Below are 20805 nucleotides of genomic sequence, written 5' to 3' on the forward strand. Positions count from 1 at the left end.
AGACGAATCTTTTGAGTCTAGTTAACTCATGACGGGACAATAATTATCAAATACAAACGAAAATACTACAATAATTTATACTCAAAACTCCTGAGATTGGCCTTAGCCCCAGGTGGAGGAGACCTCACGTCTTGTTTACGCCAAGTTGAAGGCCGCCCCCCACCGCGGTTATCGAATCCGTTTGATCCCGCCATGTGCGCGCTTCCCTAGGCGAGCAGCTTCACCCAAGAACAGGACACGGCCACATGGTAGTACTTATACACACACACCACACGCGGGCAGGCACAGCGCAGAGGCTTCCGAGGCGGGACGGTACATCCGCGACCGCGAGCAGGGGAAATCGAGCAGCGCGAACGGGCGGCGCGGCCTCATCGTCTGGCCTTGCCAAACTGTCCCCCACGGGGGTCCCCGGGGCGCTCGCGCTCGCGTCTTCCCCTTTGAGGGGCCATCCCCATCATCCCTTCGCTTCCACGCACCAATCTTGTCCCGGCGCCTGCCACTGCCAGGTCCAGGGGACAGCCACAGCCCGAGCACAAGGGGGGCGCCAGGACACTGGTGCGCGGCGCGCCCCGGGGAAGAGCAGCGGCGGCAGCGGCGGAGCAGAACACGCCAGCGCCTCGCCGGCTCGCGCCAATGGCGGCTCCTTCCCGAGCGTCGTCGTCCTCGTCCTCGTCGTCCGCGCGCCTCCTCCTCCTGCTGCTCTCCCTGCTCGGGTCCTGCGTCGCGCTGAGCCGCCAGGAGTCGTCGTCGTCGTCGACGGACTCGTGCGCCGCGGCGAAGCTCGCGGTCGCCAGCCTCGTGCCCTTCGACACCGCGGGGTTCCGGTGCGCCGCCAACTGGAAGCAGCAGGACTTCGTCCTCCGGGTACGCCCCCCGCCTCGCACATTACTCCGATCTCTCAAATTTGCTTCCGGGATTCGGTTCGTCCTAGATCCCTCCCACTGCCAATGCACTGCTTCGGAGCTCGCTTCGAGTAGGTAGCCGATCTGCGAGCGCCGGAGAAATAACTTTGCGAATTGCCATCGAGTTCAACGACGCGATGCGTTCGCGAGCGGGGCACGGCGAGCTCACCCGATCTGATCCCGAATTGCTTTTGTCACGGCTGGTGCGTGTGCGCCGCGCAGTACAAGAACACGGGGCCGAGCGTGTGGAGCTTCGTCCTGTCGGCGCCGGACAGGGGCTCGTACGTGGCGGTCGGCTTCTCGGGGAAGGGCGCCATGGTCGGGAGCAGCGCCGTCGCCGGGTGGGCGTCCGGCGGCAGGGGCGCCGTCAAGCAGTACTACCTCGCCGGGAAGAGCCCCGACGAGGTCGCCCCCAACAGGGGCCTCCTCAAGCTCGTCAGGAACAAGTCCGCCGTCGTCTCCCACTCGGGCCGCCTCTACCTCGCCTTCCAGCTCAGCACCGACTACCCGCAGCCGTACCTGATCTACGCCGTCGGGCCCGACGGCAACCTGCCGCCGTCCAGCACCCTGCAGCTGCCGATGCACCAGAGCGTGGCCTCCCGCGCCTTCAACTACACCTCCGGTACATATGCCGCGCCTCGCATTTTTCTTTCTTTTTTTTCCCCTTCTTCTTCTTCTCCGATTGCCAAGAGCCATCGAACGCGTGCGTGCGTGCATGACGGAGGCCCGTTCCGCTGCAGGGATGTCTTCCAGCTTCGGCCCCGGCGACGGGACGTTCCCGGCGGAGCGGAGGCACGGGCTGCTGGCCATGATGGGGTGGGGCGTGCTGATGCCCATCGGCATGATCACCGCGCGCTACTTCCGGCAGCTGGACCCGTGCTGGTTCTACAGCCACCTGGCCATCCAGGTGTGCGGCTACGCCATCGGCATCGCGGCCGTCGTCCTCGGCTTCCGCCTCAACGGGGACGGACTCAAGAACGTGGACGCGCACAAGGCGCTCGGCATCGCCATCCTCGCCATGGCGTCGCTCCAGGTACGCGACGCCTTACTGTGGAAGAGAAAAATTCAGAACCTTCTCTGAGTTACTGCTGCTGCTGCTAGATCAGATTAACAGTCTCAATAATATGGGGGAAAATTGAATAAAAATCATGATGAATTTGTACTTAGTGTCCACTTTGGGTTGCTTGGGCACATCACATGCGTATGGTCTGGATTGTTGGAATCTGCCGCGAGGCCAGCCTGGCTAATTAACCAGCATGCCCATTTGTTTAGAGCTCAGAAGCGACAGGTTTTGTTGTTGTTGTTGACTGCGGGTAAGTATACTCAAGTACTACTAGGAGTGAAGAAGCGAGTGAGCGTTTTCACATGCCCTGTGAAAAGTATGCAATCAGAATAGAGGCTTCCATGCATTGACAGCGGAGACCAGTTTTTTATGCTTGGAATCTTCGGTTGCCGACGAAAAAAAAAGTATAGTGCTTCGAGTGAAAAAGTTGGCCTAGGCCCTAGGGAAGGAAACTGCAGATTAATTTGTCTGTCTCAGGAACAAAATAAAAATAAAAATCACTGCTGCTTCAGGTGAACTTGGCTTTTCGTCTGCTGATGACGATGTGTTTTGCCGTGCTCTGACTCTGAATATACATGTGATGCACGTCCACCACCACCCAGGTGCTGGCGATCCTGGCGCGGCCGGACAAGACGTCCAAGGTGCGTCGGTTCTGGAACTGGTACCACCACAACATCGGGCGCGCGGCGATCCTGGTGGCCGTCGGCAACGTCTTCCTGGGCCTCTCCATCGCGCAGGAGACCAACGCCTACATCGTCTCCTACGGCGTCTTCGTCGCCGTCTGGGTGGTCGCCGTCGCCGCCTTCGAGGTCAAGCGCTGCTACGCCGACGACGACTGATCCGCTCGACCGACCGACCCCCTTCCAGGCAGGCAGGCAGCGATACCAGAGTCGTTATTCTGGACAACTCTGGCCATAGGACGAAACTGATGGGCGTACGCAGAATGAAGCGTTCACGGCCAGTGACGTGACACACATACACACACCTGTTCTTGTTCCTTAGCTCACAACTGGACAGTGCATTCGGGAAAGCGTGCTTGGCTGGCTAAAATTTGATTTTTTTATTTTTGTTTTGGGTATAGGATTTGAAGCAAGGGCCGGACTGCTGCTCTAGCCTAGCTGGACGCTCTGATTCATATTCATATTTGTACATTGGTACATGGTCGTGTTTGTGCTGTACTTGTACCCATTCAGATGATAGTTTTGTTCTTCACCCCCTTCTTGGTTCCACCGTGCATTGATCAATGATGATTCTATTTCTTTTTGCCGATTCCTGGACCTCGACACTGCTAATCTGAGATTGGCATGCCTCGATGCGTCGTTCCAGACGAGCAAACAGCCGGAAGCTGCTTGTGTGCCAGCGCCGCCGACCACAGCAGGACGATCAGGGCCGGATTTGCCGCTGGCGGCGCCGGGCGCGGCGACATGCCGGGCCGTGGCGCGGTCACCGCACGGGTGGATGCGTGCCGGGGGCGCGGCCGAGCGGTTCCGTGTTGGCTTTGCCCCCGGACTCGTGAGAGCTACCACCTGATGGTGGCGGGCACATCCGGGGCACCAGCCGACAGCCGACAGCCGACAGCCGCCGCCCCGAAGTCCACGGCCGGCCGGCACGTCCGCACGTACGGCGGAGGACGCGCGGCCGTCGGCAGCGCCGCCGCACCGTGCTTGAGAGCGGATTTTCAGCCGCCCGCGGCACATGCGCCGGAAACGTGGTCGTTCCAGATGATGCTAACATTCGTGCGAGCTTTTAGTAGCGTCTGTACGGTACAAGTATATGAGAATAGTACCGTCGTATTCGGCTGTGGTGGATTATCTTTAAATATCGCGGCGCACAGAATTCGAGGCGTCGGTGGACGAGAGCGTGGCCGGGAGGATTCAGGAAAGGGCATCTAGAACATGTACGACGGTTCCAGTAAAAAAATCTTGAACAGGACAAAATATTTTTTAACCAGAGGCTCATCTAGCCCATGGTCCAAGGAGAAAGCATCATTCCAGTGCATATGACACTCCAACTTTCACGAGAACACGAGATGCACTAATCTAAAATCCAATAACAGATGTACATTTATTTTGAAAAAATTATGAGATTGTTTCTATATAAGAGCACATAAGCATGCTTATAATGAACATGTAAGGTACACACATTTTTGTGCTTAGTTAATTTTTTTAACCAGAAATGTACAATAGTCTTTGCCGGTGGGCATGAAGCACAAGTCTTTGCCGGAGTACATCACAAGAGATGAAACAAATATTTCTTTACATACAACCCTCTTTTATTGAGCTAGATGAGAGGTCTTCCCTTGATGAGAGGTCTTCACATCACAAGTCCTCCCTTGCGCACCTGCCTTGATGCAACTATAAATAATAGTAACATAAAGATGCACATATCATTTTGCATGTAACAAAACTTATAAAAAACGGTTGGTAGGTAATATGCACATATTTTGGTGCAGATAGAAAATGTCAAAATTATCGAAATCATTGAAATCTATGTGCACATATTAACCCTAACATGCAAGTAGCGTGATGCACCACTACATAACTAAAGTTCTGCATCTTCCAAGCTAAATGAAGGTGCAACCAGCAAGATTCACAAGTTTCATAATCAGCAATAAAATTTGTGAAACCATTAAGCATACAAAGATGTACTTTGTGCACATAGAACATCTCGAGAAATATTCACATCATGATGCACACATTTCTTGACATAAAAGTACATGCACTGAAGTTTGTTATCTCATAAAAATATATAAATATTTGCAAACAACACATAATGTTGCAATTTTAAATATAAGGATGCACATAGTTCTATGCAAATCACAACTAATAGGTTGGTCCATACACATCACCAACTGAAGACAAATAAGTTGAATGGACTTAGACAGCAAGGAAAATGAAGGGATCACAAAAGTATACCAGAATTCACAAGTAATTTGTACAAAAAGGAAAATATTAAATATAAATGTGCACATATTTTGGTGCATGAATAAAATCAAATTCAAAAAAATTATATTAAATGTAAAGATTCACATATTTTGGTGCATGAGTAACTATCCTGGAGCCAGATTAATAAATGACGTTGACTTAGATTAGTGCATGCCAAAAGATACATGTCAAGAAAATTCAACAAGCACAGGAAAAATATAATGAACAAATTAAAATTGTTTGTCATCTTACAGGCATCGAGTGCTAGTTCTTGTCAGTAGGGGAAATCAAATAAGGGTACAGCACAAAATAAAAAATAAGCACCACTAATTATTGTAATCAGGAACTAGTTAATTATTTGACGAAAGCCTGGGGTTCTGGACGGGGACGAATAGAAACGAACGTGTTTGGGGGAAGTCATCACAGGATAAGTACCTGCCGCATGCGAATCAGATGAAGTTGGCCTGGACCTCGATCGTGGGAGTTCCTGGCCTTGTAGCCGCCGCTGATGAACCAGAGGCCATCGATCTTGTGCACCCCGGTAGATTTGGTGAAGTTATGCGCCGTACAGTGGGCAGCGGCGGAGCTGCACGTGGGCCTCGAGGGCGGCGTCGATGCGGACGACGGGACGAGCGTGGTGGCGGGTGTCTTCTCGGCGAGATGCGGAGCAGGTCCGGTGGGGGGAGGCGCCGCCGTCGTCCTCCTCCGTGACGAGCAGCGCCGTGTCTCGGGCTTCGGCCCGCGGAGTGCGGCGCAGTGGCGAGGTTCACCTAGACAAGGGGATGAGCGAGTCCTCACGGAGAAGGCCGCCGGCACGAAATCCGGCCACGCAGTGCCCGTGAGCGCTCGCACGAGCTGTTGCCGGCACAAGCTCTCGCCCTACGCGGCCGCCGGTGCGAGCCAAGAGCTCCTGCACGCAGCACGCGCGACCGCGGACGCGAGCCTTCGCGTGCGCTCCGGGAAGCTTGTGTGCGCGGCCGCGCGTTGGGCGAAGACCTGGCGGGCAGGGGCAGCAACCGCCGGCCTGCTGCGGCGGGGAGGAGCGGAGACCGCCGGTTGGGTGGGGAGCGGTGGAAGGGGTGGAGATCGGCGGCGGCATCGGGCATCCGCAATCGCCGGCCTGCTGCGGCGACAAGGACAAGATGAGCACGGCACCAGTCTTCTCCCTTTCCGCATTCTTTATTTTATTATTTCTACGGGCCCATATATCTTGATATTTATGGATGGTATATACGAACTTAAAAATAAAAAAGCAACTGTCGGTTCACGAATCTCGAGATTACTACTACTTGCGCCAACGTCACCGAACGCAGTCCATATACCCGGCGCACATGCCGCGGGGGGCTGAATCGAATTACCTCACCGTGCTTGAGCCCACGACGGATGGGAAAGTTGCCGACGAGGTCACATCGAAATCAGCCACAGCCCACAGCCAGTGCTCGTCGAGGCTCGTCGCCTTCGGCGTCACATCGAGATCAGCCAGTGCTTATCGAGGCTCATCGCGGTTCCGATCGTGGTGACTAGGATCGCCCCCGACACCTTACCATACCACGTGGCGCGGACGCTGTCACCACACGTTTGGGCCACGCGATCCGGCGGAGTGTGCAGTTCAGACCACGATTTCAGCCAGACAGCTAGCATCATCAGCAGGCTGAGGTGGTCCCAGGTCATAATGTTTGCCGGCCAAGTGGACAGCAACGGTTTCGTCCGTGCCGTGTTTCTGTAGCCGAAGGGTACACCTGCTGCTACGGCTCAGCTTGATCTTGTGCCTTTCTTCAAAAAAAAAAAGCTTTATCTTGTGCAACGGACACGCGGTTTCAGGGCTTCGAAGTAACTGTCGCAAGAACGGTTCCAGGCAGGGCACAACAAAGTCAAGCCGTCAAGGCCAGTTCCAAATGAAACATCCGACGCGGTAAATGACTCTGCAGGGTTCATCAGCACTACAGCTTACAACCAAACGGGAGCTACAGGCTGCACAAATCCTAAGTGCCTCGAACAATTTGAAGTTTACCTAGACACCGCGCTGATCGATGCATGAACCGCTCAGTCATACAGAGCAATATTATTACTAACGACGGACATCAATCCAGGCTAAATCCTCAGGGCTCGCTCTGGACGGCACGGCTGTCAGAGGCGCCTGCATTTTGACCATGTGATGGCATAGCGAGTCCCTTCATCTTCAGGTCACCCGGAAACGGAAGCGACTCCTGCAGCAGCAGGTGCTGCTGGGCAGTGCTGAGATGCTGCTGCTGCTGCAAATGCGGCTGCTGCTGTTGCTGGTGCTGGGAGTGGATCTGGAGCTGCAGCAGCTGCTGAGCCGCCAGAAGAGACTGTATATGGCTGCGCTGGTAGCTTTGTGGATTGCCACCAAATGAGGACACACCAAAGTTTCCCATTTTTCCAATGCTGGCATTTACCTGTCCTGTTGCAATCTTCAGCTGCTGAATCTCATCTCTTAGCCTGTCGTTCAGTGCTGCACGTAGACAAGATCTGGTTAGAATACTAAGAATGGAAAAGGAATCTCCTGGAATAAGCTTTTGTGCTACTTCCCTAAACATAGACATATTTAGGTAAAATTTTATCCCTAAGTCTTAAATTACATAGAATTACTGTTAATATTTGTAAATGATTGTTTACCATGCTTCACATTTCCTTTATCATATATCATATTGAAATGAAAAGATCAGGACAACCCTCCCAAATGAAAATTTTCACATATGCATGCATGATAAAAGTAGAATTTGGAACAAAAAAAAAAGTAGCGTGCAGAGTGCCATTTCTTTTCTAAGACCTTAATTTGTTCACTTCAAATTTGTAACACAACAAATACTATGTGAACAAAACCTTACCATCTTGCAGCCGGACCTGCTGCTCCATTGTCTGCACACGTATCTTCAAATCACTGTTCTCACTTGTCAAACCAGTGGTATCTCTCTGTATCATACAGATAATCAATTATATACTTGTTGAAATTGCAAAAGAGGAAAGTTCTCTGAAAACTTGAACTATATTCGTAGCATCTATAACCTATATGTAGGTTAAGAGTTATCAAACAGAAACCAAATCACAAGTTATCATTATTCCTACAAGGCTACAACAAGCTTCATTAGTAAAACATGAATAATTTTTTTTTAAAATCTATTTAGTTGTTACACAATTGATTTCTACAATATGCAGAACAGCTTGGATAAGTAAAAAGCCTTATGCAGACAAATTAGTTGTTACAGAATTGAAGAAGCAAAGTCATAGTCTCAAATCTCTGCTATATTTAAACTGTTAATAAGCGCTAAAAATAATTACAAAACCATGCATGTATCAAACTATCATTTCATATCTCTGTTGACTATCCATGCGACTGAGAAGCAACTGTGACTCATAACCAAATTGTAGCTGCAGGTAGGTATCTAACTCATCACTACATTCAAGAATTCGAGAAAAGGTAAAGACAAGTGAAGAACCTGCAACATGGCCAGCTGAGCTGATAGTGTAGTCGCTTCTGACTGGAGAGTCTGCACTTTTCTTTCAAGTTCTGCAATGTAGCGCATCTTTCTTTCTTTTGACCTAGCAGCTGACTGCCGGTTTGCCAAGATCCTAAAATGTGTCGCAGAAGCAAAAGAAAATATTAGATTACTAAGTGTTAATCTAATTAGCATAACTTCAACACACATCTATATAGATTGTTGTGCTGAACAACCATTGAATCAATCATGGAGTGAAGTACCTTCAGAAATCACATGAATTGAATAGACTCATTTATGTGTAGCACAAAAAATTGTTCCAAACTACTGATGTTGGAAGTTAAATTACTAAATTACAGTGATATAAGCTCATTGCCAGATATTTTAGAATACAATCCTGAAGTCTTCCCACAAGAAAGACAGAAAATAAATGAATATCTACTGAAACTTACATCGTAGGTCACATATAAAGACTAGTGGACCCATTAAAGAACTAGTTTATTCTTAAAACTGGAAAGTTAAGTGCTCAAATTTGTTATCATCAAGACATTTCTACATGTCAAACTACATATAAAAGCAAAGAGGTGTGGCAAACATGAAGCATAGGGCTAACATGTTTCTTCGCTGAACAAGATCTGTCATGTTAGTTCTGTCCAATGTAAGTACTGAAATTAAATTAGCCTATTAGTCACCCAATGGTTAACCAAATAATATAAGTACTGGAATTTAATTAAGCTATTAGTCACCCTATGATGAACCAAATAATATAATACTGCAATTTAATTAACCTATCAGTCACCAAATGATGAACCAAATCACCTTTCACCTGTGATTTAGCAAAGGAGAGAGCTACTATGGTCTATGATTCTTTAATAATCAAGATCAGACATGTTAACCAATAATAAGCCAAATCGCATAATATCTGTGATATCGACAGTCCATAATGCTATTATATTTTGTTGGATTACAATTAGGTCAAAAGTTCAAGTGGGTCACATTTCAATGCATGGCTCCAGATTCCACAACTTTCCTCCCGTTCACATTCTGAATCCTGTGACTCTTTTCAGAGAGGGTGCGCTCTTTAAAATTAGAAATAACAGTCTCTTCAGGTGATCAGTCATTGTCAATCGCCGCATCAATTAATTTCATATTCGCCTGATTGTTATTACTAACCCGGAGATACTACAAAGGTGACATCGTGACAGACAACACATAAACCGCAGTCGCAAGCAGAACAAGGGGGGTAGCTCTCCTACATATGGGTCTGTTGCTAGGTTCTCACCTCTTTGCGCGCTTGGGGTCAACGAGCGCGAGCTCGGCGAGCTTCGCGTCGGAGATTGCCTTCTTGGCGTCAGCGCCCGCCCTCCCGGGCGTCCCCGCGGCGGTGGACCCCAGCAGGGAGGTGGAGCCGTCCATCGACATGCTGTGCTGGTGCCGCGGCCGCGGCGGCGGGGTCGCCGCGGGATGCGGATGCGCCGAGGGCTCCGGCGGCCCGGGGAGCGTGCCGCCGTTCTGGAGGAACATCTCGAACATCCGGCTGCCGCCCGCGCCGCCGCCCCCGTCCTCGTCCTCGTCCTCGTCCTCCTCGTCCTCGTCGCCGGCCCCGCAGGCCTCCCCGACGACGCCGAGGTCGGCGTCGAAGGTGAGGTCGTCGGGGAGCGCGGCGCCCCCGAGGAGGATCTCCGACTGCGCGCGGCGGTGCCCGGCCCCGCGCCGCGGCGGCGAGTCCGGCAGCATCGCGGCCATGTCCCCCGGCGCCGCCGCGGAGGCAGAGGCGGAGGCGGAGGTGGAGACCGAGCAGGAAGCCGCGGGGTCCACGGGCGGGGCCGGGTCCATGGAGATCTGGGGAACGCGGGTGGAGGGCGGCGGCGGGGGCACGGGGGGGCGGCGGAAGGGAGGGGACAGGGAGACAAGGGAGCAGGAGCCAGGAGGGGGTGGTGGAGCTACGGGGAGGGGCAGGAGGAAGACATGCTCGCGTTGAGCTTTGACCGAGGCATTGACTCCGCAGAGAAAAATGAAGGGGCGCCGCACCGGGGACGACGTGGGGCGAGAGTGGCCGTCGCCGCTGCCGCATTGGGCCTTCGGATCTGCCAATCTGGCCGAGATGCGCCGCGAGTTGGGGCCAGCTCCGGGCTCGACCCTGGTCTTCTCCGAAACACGAAGACTACTGGGCCTGCCGGCCTGGAGACCTCCGAATATTCTGAGCTGTGGTCTACTCGGAGTACTTGCTCAGCTGTGCTTTTCAAAAAAAAAAAAAGAGTAATAGCTCAGCTGTTCAGGATTTCTTTCTTTGGATCGTCCTGGCAGAAGTACCGTAAAGTCCACGAATTTCGAACAAGGCGTAATGTTCAGTACCTTGGGTGCAATTTTCAGGGCCAGCTTGTACTAATACGGCAGTACCAGTTTTTTCTTTTCTCACCTTCAAAAAGGAAGGTGTATCAGTCGGAACCCACTGGTACAGGGGTTTGTTTTTCTTTTCTCTCCTTGCATTCAGAAGAAAACAACCTGTATCAGTGTGTTTCCAGACAGCAAACTGCAGAGCATTTCAAGCTAAAGGCTACTCCGGTTCCATGACATTACGAGAACAGCTATAGATTACAAAACATGCCAGAGTCGGAACCTGATACTGCTGTATAGAAGCAGCCCTTGGTAACTAGGTACACGTTCCAACCGCCTGACTTCGGGACGGTTGGGAGATCAGCATCCAGACTGAACAAGCAGAAGGAAGCGGGAGGTGTGAGAGGATGGAGCTACAGAGGGGACGAACAAGCACCAGGGCTGGCATTTTTATTTCAGCTATTGCTATCTAAACAACTCCTGGGACTACAGAGGATACATTTGTTTCGCTATTGCTACTGCATAGGTACAGTCGGCCTGGGGAGGATTGAGTTGACGAGGTCCTCGTTTATCTTCACGGGTAGCGGCGGCATCTGCTTCATGATCTCTGGAGCATCATTTATCCTGCAAGCATTTTGCACAAGAATCAGAACTTACACAGCATAACTGTTGAAATTGGACAGAATAAAATACTTTTTAGTGTCGAGCACAGAAACTCCAGGGATGAATTTGGTTAGTGGGTGCAATTTGGTGTCATTGGACCTTTCAAGGGTTTATAAACGCATAAGATTCTAGAATTCCTGTCACAGCTAAATAAAAGCCAAAAGGTACCTATTCATGGTTGTAAGTACAGCAGTAGTAACAAGGACTAGCAGATCGATTTACATAGAACATCCGTCAGTTGTCAAGAGTCGAAGACCTAATTATGGACTGCCAGAATGGAAAACATAAAAGTGATCTCAGTTCAAGACTCTTAATAGTGCAAAAAGAACCATTCCGCCAAATTGAAATGGCCGCATATGATGCATTGCCATAGTAGACAAACTGGCAGATGCTACATAGTACAATATGTCTCTTATATGTTCTGAAAAAAATGTGAATTTGACCTGAATCTACTGCTTGAAAGATGCAAATAAGGATACTAAATTAGCATGTACTAAGAAAAACTGACTGAAATGAATAGATCAGAAGTATTGGAATAAACACAACAGTAATTCAAAACATACTCTTTCAAGACCCTGAGTATGTTATCCCGCGTTTGGCACAACAGTGAGATGTTATCTTGTATCTGTAAAAAAAATAAATTAACCTCGAGTAAATAAATAACATAAGAAAAATACAGGCCTATCTCGGAAGAGCAAACAGTCAACAGAAAAATACAAGTAAATCATTGCTCAGAAACACACCTTGAAAGAAAAGGATACCTGCATATTGGTAAGATTTGTCGAGATTTGACTCAAAACATGCGCAATAGTCTCAAGGATTTCTCCTGTTGGGCCTCCAATAGCTGCAGAAAGACAAAAAAATGGGAATAATCTAATAAGTCAGTATCTAGTTGCCCGTGAATCAAGTGCCTTAAGAACTTCCATCAACTTTAAAAAAGCATAGAGTGGAAAACAGCTTAAATATGTCAAGCAATCAGTGTCTACAAAATATTAATAGATTAAAATGTATTGCCATATCTGCCATGCAACTATAATTAGTGAATAGCATCTAGTATGCACTGTTCAGATGCCAAAAAGGGAGTACATTCTGTGAGTCCTGGACGAGTTTATATTCCTAGTACCTATTATCAAGAAATAAGTAGGGAAGGATTATGGTATAAATTATCCTTTGAGTTAATTGATTTGTATCTGATTTAAGAGAAACTCATGAAAAAGATAACAATAGCAAATGATGCATGCCAGGTCAACTATATTTTTATACATTGAGTCAACCGATCTAGAGAGACACTCTCGCGCTGCTGGCTAGTGGAGCTCGCTCTCAGCCAGCAGACCCGGGTTCGAGCTCTGCCTTCTTCTAAGTGCAATTGCGGGGAGGCGGTCTGCCTCTTTCCGTCTCGTTTTGAGTCTACCGATCTCTGGTTTCAATGCCTCAGTGATATTGCAGAAATAATTCCATGATTGATGTCATTCCCTGTCCTCTACCTGTTTGGTGTGCCATTTTTACATTCTGGTATTTTCTTAGATCATATTTCAGTAATAGTGTATTGTTTGGTGCATTGATGCTCTGTTGCCTACACAATTTAGATTGATAAAACACATAGCCATTGCAACTGTAAGAAATTGTTAGCGAATCGACCAATGCATATTTTTTTTAAGTCCATCTTGTTTGCGAAGTTTCAGTTGTGTTGCCGTCCTAGCTAGACGATTCCCTGTGGAGAATACATGTTGCAATTGGAGTGGTACATTCAGATTTTGCATACGGTCACAACTCAAAAGGTCACAGCAGAGCAGCTACCTTTTGTTTTAGAGTTTAATATAGTAATTCATTGCTTTCCCATTTCAGATCACTATATGTAATCTTGGCAACATTAGAGATGAATAGTTATTGTTATTATTATCTTTTATTAATTGCAACGGCCTCTTTTATTGTTGCCATGGCAATCTTGGACTTGATCATGACTGACTATCTGGGGTGTGCAACGGGATTTGGTCTGCAATGACAAAGGCAATGGACGTGGAAATGCTTTTAGGTGAGGTGGAATAGAAAATGGAGGTAACTACTTTAGCCCATTTTCGAATAAGTGACATCCACAGCGCTTATTCATTTATTCGATACCTTATTGTAACTGAAATGTGGGGTCATTCAGTAGTAGTCAATTGATACCAAGAACTCATGAAAATTTTGATTGGGTATATGTTTTTAGGTACATTGCATGTCTTTCTTCTACAACAATTGCGTACAATAAATTATAACTTTTTAGTGTGCATAGCTGCTACAATCTATATTTGCCTTCTGTCTTCTTTTATTTGGTTTCATTTAGATTTGGATGTGTGCATAGCTGCTGCCAAAAATTTAAGTGTGATGTCAAACAGTATCAAGATGCTAACAACATGTTCATTTACTGGCAGGAGAAACAAATTTTATGATTTATTTCTAGATTTTTAGCTACCCTTTAATTTCATTCTAATCTGAAATTCTAAAATGCCTGAAAGCTTTTGAATTAATAAAATGTGTATTTTGTATCAAGCATTTGAATTCTGACTTGTTAACTCTAGATGACAGTTTCATGGCAAGGTCAAATAGGTTTCTGCATGAAGTATGACAAGAAACACTGATGTTTTTACAATTAGATTTACTTAAAGACATATTAACACAAATGAGGATTTAATTCCCTTTTGAAGGATTTTCCATCAGTGAATGGATTTATTAGAGAAAGGGGTACGATTCTTAATTGGTGCAAGGGGTTTCCTATATATATTGTGTATACTCTACTAATGACTGGTGATACGTTAGACTTAAATTATACATGCTCAGAGATGTAAATATCCAGGTATGCATTTTTTTTCATTTTTCCATTATATGATTTCTTTCTGAGAGTTCAGATTCGTAGGAGATGCATAATGATCCTGAGAATAATTATTGACGAATAGCGCAATATTCTTTTTAGTTAGGATTATAACGATAATGATAATTTAATAGTTCAATAAACAAGACGTGTGACTCCATGTGCTCACCTGAATGTTGCACTTAAATGAAATAGAAAATACAGCAAGTCCGCATGACTCTTATGCAAATAAAAACTGATACATAGCATAGGAAATATTTTCCATTGCAAATGCATCAAGGTTCAATTTAGGGGCAAAAGTATGGTTACAATAATGGATTAGCGTTTGTTCATGCTGGTGCATAAACTCGTGATTTCAGTGGTCCATAATAATATCATGATTTCAGAGTTCGATAATGGTGTGTGGTCGCTTTATTTCCATAATCTTGTAACACAGTGCAGATTGTTTTAGCTGCTCATGGTGCGGTGAGATGACTTCTAGCTCATATGTGTTCAAAAGCTAACTTCAGACTTCGTATCAGACTAGTCTCAGGTATGTGCTTAGACCCAACAGTTAACTGAAATTTGCCTTCCATGTTAAAAAAAAATATTGTTTTTGCTACCCGTTAGCTAGGTGGGTAGACGGACATGGTATGTGATGTGATATCTAAAAGAAAAAAGTCCGGATTGCTTAATAGATATTTTAAACACGTCCTTGTGGCACTCACGTCTCCACTAGTTTGTTAAAAGATTTGGTTGGCTGTTAACTTGAAAGGAGGGCACAAGTAGCAACCAGCATTATATAAGCTGGATTGAAAACAGGAACTTCAAGAAATCAATCAAGTTAGTTACCCCTAACCCTGTTCGTTGCATCTACCTAGCTCCGGGGAGGCGAGGCTAGACCTCACCGTCCCATCGAGCACGTACACTTCCGTGTGTCCACCATCCAAACCAATCTGCCCACAATAAATCTGACTTACCTTTGGCTGAGATTTCATCATCGTCCATGGGAAGAACTGGGAGAGGGTATGGAGCAACGTTAGGCCTACCGGCCATGTGTACAGGTGGTTTGGATGAAGAATCTGAAACCTTCTCCTGCATCAACAAGTAGCAGTCAGTGTGAATCTCTTATTAAGTAGTGTGAAATATGAACACACTGACATATTGCCAGAATGCCCAACCAGGTGTCTGTTATTTGTGAACTTAGAGCAACAACTGATTTCCCAGCCTGAATTGTAATATTTATGGTAACATAGCACGGTATAAAAAAATATCCCAAAATTGTCTGTTATTTGTGAACTTAGAGCAACAACTGATTTCCCAGCCTGAATTGTACTATTTATGGTAACATAGCACGGTATAAAAAATATCCCAAAATACCTTTTTGTCCTTGCTTTTCTTAGACGAGTTGTGGTCATCTTTCTTTCTTTTGCCACTCTCTTTTTTCTACAGGTTCAACAAATTACCTCAAATCATTTCTGAAACCAAAATAAAGACTGTAGAGGCCAGGCATCATGAAGCTGAAAACTCTAGGTATATGTTACTTACATTCATCCATCTGCAGCGCAAGGCTACATCCCGAACTGTTTTCTCTGGCAATTTCATGGCTATCTTTGCATAACGAATGACAGGCGCATCAGATGCATACCTGACAGCAAATGCCGAAGAACATCAATGGAAACGTAAGGTTAAAAAGTAACATGCCTCGCAGTTAACAGACCTTCACGATGTTGTCTAAGCAATCTACTTACAAGCTCAAAATGCAAATATAATGCTACAATCATTTAGAGTTGTGCCTTCATAAGATCTTTGTGATATAATAACTACCAAGCGTTCACGTGCTCCACAGCACGACAGAACAAAACAAGTGCTAAGACTGAACAAAGGGCAAAACACTATCCACTTGCCCCAACTAAGTCCAAGTGTAATAACTACATTGCAAGGAGAAGCGTTCGCGTGAGAAAATCACTAGGAATAAGTTTGCTCCAATAAGATTCAAAAGGGGGCCGCCGAGTGTTGCAATCTACGACTATGCAAATACAATCTCACTGAATTTGCTAAGTTCGTAATACAACCCTGCTTAATTGCTCAACATCATCAGCCAATTCTATCCGAGAGTCAGAATTCAGAACCGAAAGCAACCATCTAAACCCGAACCGCGGCGCTCCCAAACCCGCAAAACGCGCAGCAATTCGGCGGACTCACTTGGCGAGCAGCTCGTCGAGGGTGGCCTGCTCCTCCGGCGACCACTCCCGCGCCAGGCCCGGGTCGTGCCGGAGCGCCGCCGCCGTGCCGCCGTTGCTAGGGTTCGCGCCCCCTCCGCCGCCGCCGCCGCCGGAGTGGGACCCGTTCTGCGCGGCGACGCTCGCCGCCAGCGGGTGGCCGTTGGAGCCCATGCCCCCAGAATTGGAGCGGGAATTGTTTCGTTGCTGACTTCGAGAAGTTGCTGCTCCGGCCCGAGTGTTTCGTTGGTGGTGGGGGAGGGGAGACCGGGAGAGACGCTCTCTTCTTCGTTTGCGCGACGAGTGGATATGGGGAGGAATTAAAAGGGTTTTCTGGGTCGTTTTGGGCTCTTTTCGATCGAAATAAGGGATTTTTTTGGCTGCTGTAGCGTGTTTGGTCGCGAGGTACTAGGGAGGCCGTTTTCCTTTTCCTTTTCGAATTTTTGGCCGTGATTTTGTTAGGAATTTACGATACAAAATATCGGACCTACTCCTTTTATTTTTATCTATTTCTAATGAGCGACTGTTTCTGCGGTATATATTAATTCTCACAAATTGCAACCCTTTAGTCCTTCCACAGGTTGGGCAAGTTCGATTCCACCTCTATCACGTGATGCGTTGTCAATTTGCCGGTTTGAGTCCAATTTAGTGTCCATCCTAAGCCTTCGTCTAACATCTAACATCCTGCGCCATCCTGTTGCCGGAGCAGGTGGCCAGAGCCACGTCGATGCTACGGGACACCAGCTCAGACAACCACGGCGATTTGTGCCATAGCAGAAGGTGAGCTCTTGCCTCTGGGAGGTCGGCCAAGACGCGGTGCCAGCGGCGGCTGAGGACACTGGTGCTTGCAGCTTTGGGGGTGGAGCCAAGGCGGAGCAGGATGCCGTGGAGGAGGTCGTCGGAGAGGCTGATGATGCGGTCCGGCATCCCTTCGCGTGCCGTGGTCTCAAGGTGATTTTCTCATATCTGCCCACGGTTCTTATTTGACTCTGTTAATAGCAGCTCCGTGCATGATTAGTGTTGTAGAGATTAGTCATGGCTTCCGACTTATGAGAAACGAACGCTAGAATTAAATGGGCAGTGCCGCAATAGACTCCATCGGCCAGCACATCACATGTCACTACAATATACCTTTATATTTATCAGGCCCGTCCCTGCGGGTGTGCGACCGGTTCAACGGAACAGAGCCCCCAATTTTGTGGGGCCCCCAAATTCTCGAGTTACATCACATTATGTCTATTAGAATTAGGCAATTAGCCCATATTTTATAGTTGCCTGTGCTCGATTTGCCTTTTCCGCGGCCGCAGCGCACCAATGACGTCCCGCCTTCTCTCGCAGCTTGCACATCGCGCGATTAGGGCAGTAAGCAGTAGCGAGCAGGGTCGACGCCTTGACCGGCCGATTCCGCAATCCGCACGCCTGCCGGCTCCAGGCTGCTACGTTCTGATCGTTTGAACTTCAAGAACCGTAAGTCGGTGCTATTTACTGGTTACTGCTAGTCTGCCACAAGTCATTACATTTTTTTTAATGGATAAATGGATTATGATTTATGAATCAATCGATAATTGATTGATGTTTTGTATATGTGTGCATCAGTTGATCTAGGCGTTTATTGTTTCAAGATCAAATCAAGTCTTCTGCAAATCAATCTAGAAAATCTGATTCGTGTTCTCAAAAGCGTAAAAGAAAGCAAAGAATCGAAGACTTAACTCAATCTCAGAAAGAAAGCTTTCAAAATTTTATGTTATATTTTGCTAGTCAAGTAAATATAGGCCCCACTTTAAACATTTGTACAGGGCCCTCATTTCTGCCGGGACGGCCCTAATATTTATATTTATTTTTTTATTTTTACTTATAATTCATCTTCTGCAATTACACCTACTTGTGGGTGCACACCATATTCAGTCTATTCATGTCCATCTCAAGATGGGTTCTAGGTAAAATATAGTTGTAACTATTTTTATCGCTACTCTTTGGGAACTCTATTGACAAATAAAAATGGTAAAGTTGCAATGAGGACATGGATAGAAGGAAATATGGAGAATATATAGAAATTCATTAAGTGCAGTGTATATTAAGTGTAAGTAGAAAAGGTAGAAAAACTATAAGATTTTTTAAAAATAGCATAGTAGTTGTTTAACCGTAGCAACGCACGGGCATTTTGCTAGTTATAAATTAATTATACATCGCCTGAACTTTTTACACATATAATTTCTATTAAATATCATAGCATACAGCTATAACATAACAAAATGTATAATTTGTCGTTTTGTACCAGAGGGAGTACCAAAATTTCAATGTGTACGTTTTTTTTTTGACAAAATTTTCAATGTGTACGTTAGAAAATTGCATTATTATCTCGCTGAATATAGCATGCATGCATTTCCTTGTGCTGATCTAATTCTCCTTGGCGACATGACAATGAGGCAGTGCTATTGCATTCCCTGCTTTTCACTGCGTGAACAAAATTTTACAAGGATGAAGGATCAGATGGAAATTGGTAGGGTCGGGAACTCACCTGCACCGCTTCTGCTTGGAGCCTTGGACGCGAGGCAGACAGCAAATTGCAGGAGAGCAGAGCCGCGAAGGGAACCAGTGACGAGCTCTAAAAAAATGCGGCCGAGGTACGACCGCTCCACCCTTTTTCACTAAGGTGAAGCCTTGCGGCAACCAATCGAGAAAATCCCTCCGAATTCTGACTTTTGCTAGCGAAGGAGTTTTATTGTGCGGGGTGCCGGGTTCGAGCCCGCGACCACGACGGTGCGCCTACCAACTGAGCTATCACTCAGTCCGCAACCAGTGACGAACTCTGGTGGACAATGCACGCAGCACACGGCAGCGTTGGCGATGCAATCGAATACGAACTGACTGCGACACAAAGCCACAAGCTCAAAGTGGGGGGCATCAGGGGTAACGTGCATTACCCCGTGTCGATAGGTCTTAGAAGGTATCGTGCGGCTGCTTTCGTTAATTGGCCTGAAAATAAGAAGTCAGGCTGACCCAACGATAAATATTAAAGATATTTTTGGAATATCTTTTAACACAAAGCAATTCTTTTATTGCTGGAATAAATAATTATTCCAGCAAAAAAATTATTCCACCCTACATGATCGGTTTAACTGCCAGCCCTCAAGGCGGCAACCGATACGGTAGGAGTCTTTGCATCATGAAACTCATAAATAAACGGACCGAACAGCTAGCTATCATTGGACGCTAGATTTTAAAAGGCCATAGTGCAAAAGTTCTCCACATTTTGGACATGTAAACAGTGGGCTGGGTTGGGCCACATGTGGATCCTCCCCTGAGAATTAATGTATGCTCCTTTGAAATTATGAAACTCTCATCAGTTATTTTTATCAATTGGATGATAATTGATTCTTTTTGGATGGGCTAAAGTTGAGTGCTAAATTTTAGCCTACTCTATTAGCACTCATATTTGTATGGACTAATAGTACTGAAGTCAACACTCTGGGATATTAGGAATTTGCTCCAAACACATTGGAACGGTGAAAATATTTGTATTGATGCTCCCATCCATCCGGACCCGAGGCGACCGAGAGAGTTGAAACCAGCACGATCCAGTTGAGAAGCGTCAGAAACGTGGTGATGCTAAGCTAAAAAAAAGAATAGCCCTTCAGAATCTTAATATTTAAAAATATTAAACGTAGATAATTGATAAAATCTATTTTATAACCCCTAGACTATTTTGCGTGCTGAATCTAATTAGCCTAAATAATCCATAATTTGCTGCAGTGATGCTACAATAATTATCCACTAATCATGAATTAATATACCTCGTTAAATTCATCTTCCGAAATAGTCAAAGAGTTTTGCAAGTAATTTTGTACATAAGTTTTATTAAATAATTTTAAATAGTAAAATTATCTAGGACTATTTTTTTAGCTCTTTGGATCCAAACGAGCCCGGTGTTCGTTCCTCGCTGCAACTGCAAGAAACCCGCGCGCGGCGCGTGCGCACCGCTCGGCGAAATGGCGTGAGCAGTGACGGACCCTGCCGCCGTGCATGCGTGCTCTCGGGCAGGAGAGACGAGAGGAGGAGCGGCGGATCGATGGCGATGAGCTCAGAGTCGTCAGAGACCGGGCTGATAAGCGGCGGGGCACACGTGGGCTCCCATGCTGTGCTGGCGGCGTCAGCGGATCCCGCCCGGGCCGGGTGTCCCGAGGACGGTGGTGCGTGCCGATGATGCTACAGGTCAGCGGCTAAGTAGGTGTTTTGGAACAGGGACTTAAAAAAAGTCCCAGGAATTTTTTAGTATTTAAAGTATTAAATAAAGATTAATTATAAAACTAACTGTAGAACCTTGGGGCTAAACTGCGAGACGAATCTAATGATGTATCTTAATTTATGATTAGCGAATTGTTACGGTACCATCACTGTATCAAATTATG

The 20805-nt window shown here is 46.8% G+C and overlaps 3 protein-coding genes and 1 long non-coding RNA gene across 7 annotated transcripts; 1 reads left to right on the plus strand and 3 right to left on the minus strand.

Moving 5' to 3' along the window:
* Nucleotides 1–287: 287 nt before the first annotated feature.
* On the plus strand, nucleotides 288–3192 carry LOC120642464 (cytochrome b561 and DOMON domain-containing protein At3g07570-like). The gene is made up of 4 exons (XM_039918999.1): nucleotides 288–864; nucleotides 1125–1524; nucleotides 1643–1935; nucleotides 2568–3192. Exons 1-4 carry the CDS (start codon nucleotides 634–636, stop codon nucleotides 2802–2804), a joined length of 1161 nt encoding a protein of 386 aa, XP_039774933.1. The 5' UTR covers nucleotides 288–633; the 3' UTR covers nucleotides 2805–3192.
* An 892-nt stretch (nucleotides 3193–4084) lies between these two features.
* LOC120642614 lies at nucleotides 4085–6087 on the minus strand. Its single transcript, XR_005662649.1, has 2 exons — nucleotides 5325–6087; nucleotides 4085–4319 (listed from the first exon to the last, which is right to left on the minus strand). It is a non-coding gene; the product is annotated as an uncharacterized LOC120642614 (long non-coding RNA).
* Nucleotides 6088–6704: 617 nt separating this feature from the next.
* LOC120642470 (transcription factor RF2a-like) lies at nucleotides 6705–10542 on the minus strand. Of its 2 annotated transcripts, XR_005662600.1 has the most exons (5): nucleotides 9630–10183; nucleotides 8348–8480; nucleotides 7739–7823; nucleotides 6841–7362; nucleotides 6705–6809 (listed from the first exon to the last, which is right to left on the minus strand). XR_005662600.1 is itself a non-coding variant. In XM_039919012.1 (4 exons), exons 1-4 carry the CDS (start codon nucleotides 10181–10183, stop codon nucleotides 6989–6991), a joined length of 1146 nt encoding a protein of 381 aa, XP_039774946.1. In that variant the 5' UTR covers nucleotides 10184–10542; the 3' UTR covers nucleotides 6705–6988. The 2 variants fall into 2 exon arrangements, 1 of the variants encoding a protein (XP_039774946.1); XM_039919012.1 differs by having other exon boundaries at nucleotides 6705–7362; nucleotides 9630–10542.
* Nucleotides 10543–10871: 329 nt separating this feature from the next.
* On the minus strand, nucleotides 10872–16719 carry LOC120642540. 3 transcript variants are annotated; one of them, XR_005662612.1, is made up of 8 exons: nucleotides 16380–16719; nucleotides 15723–15822; nucleotides 15555–15620; nucleotides 15155–15269; nucleotides 12109–12191; nucleotides 11911–11972; nucleotides 11516–11614; nucleotides 10872–11308 (listed from the first exon to the last, which is right to left on the minus strand). XR_005662612.1 is itself a non-coding variant. In XM_039919112.1 (7 exons), exons 1-7 carry the CDS (start codon nucleotides 16568–16570, stop codon nucleotides 11200–11202), a joined length of 744 nt encoding a protein of 247 aa, XP_039775046.1. In that variant the 5' UTR covers nucleotides 16571–16717; the 3' UTR covers nucleotides 10872–11199. The 3 variants fall into 3 exon arrangements, 2 of the variants coding, with proteins under 2 accessions (XP_039775046.1, XP_039775047.1); XM_039919112.1 differs by lacking the exon at nucleotides 11516–11614 and having other exon boundaries at nucleotides 12091–12191; nucleotides 16380–16717; XM_039919113.1 differs by lacking the exon at nucleotides 11516–11614 and having other exon boundaries at nucleotides 16380–16715.
* Nucleotides 16720–20805: the final 4086 nt, after the last annotated feature.

Source organism: Panicum virgatum, chromosome 7K (assembly GCF_016808335.1).
Source record: "Panicum virgatum strain AP13 chromosome 7K, P.virgatum_v5, whole genome shotgun sequence".
Lineage (NCBI taxonomy): Eukaryota > Viridiplantae > Streptophyta > Magnoliopsida > Poales > Poaceae > Panicum > Panicum virgatum.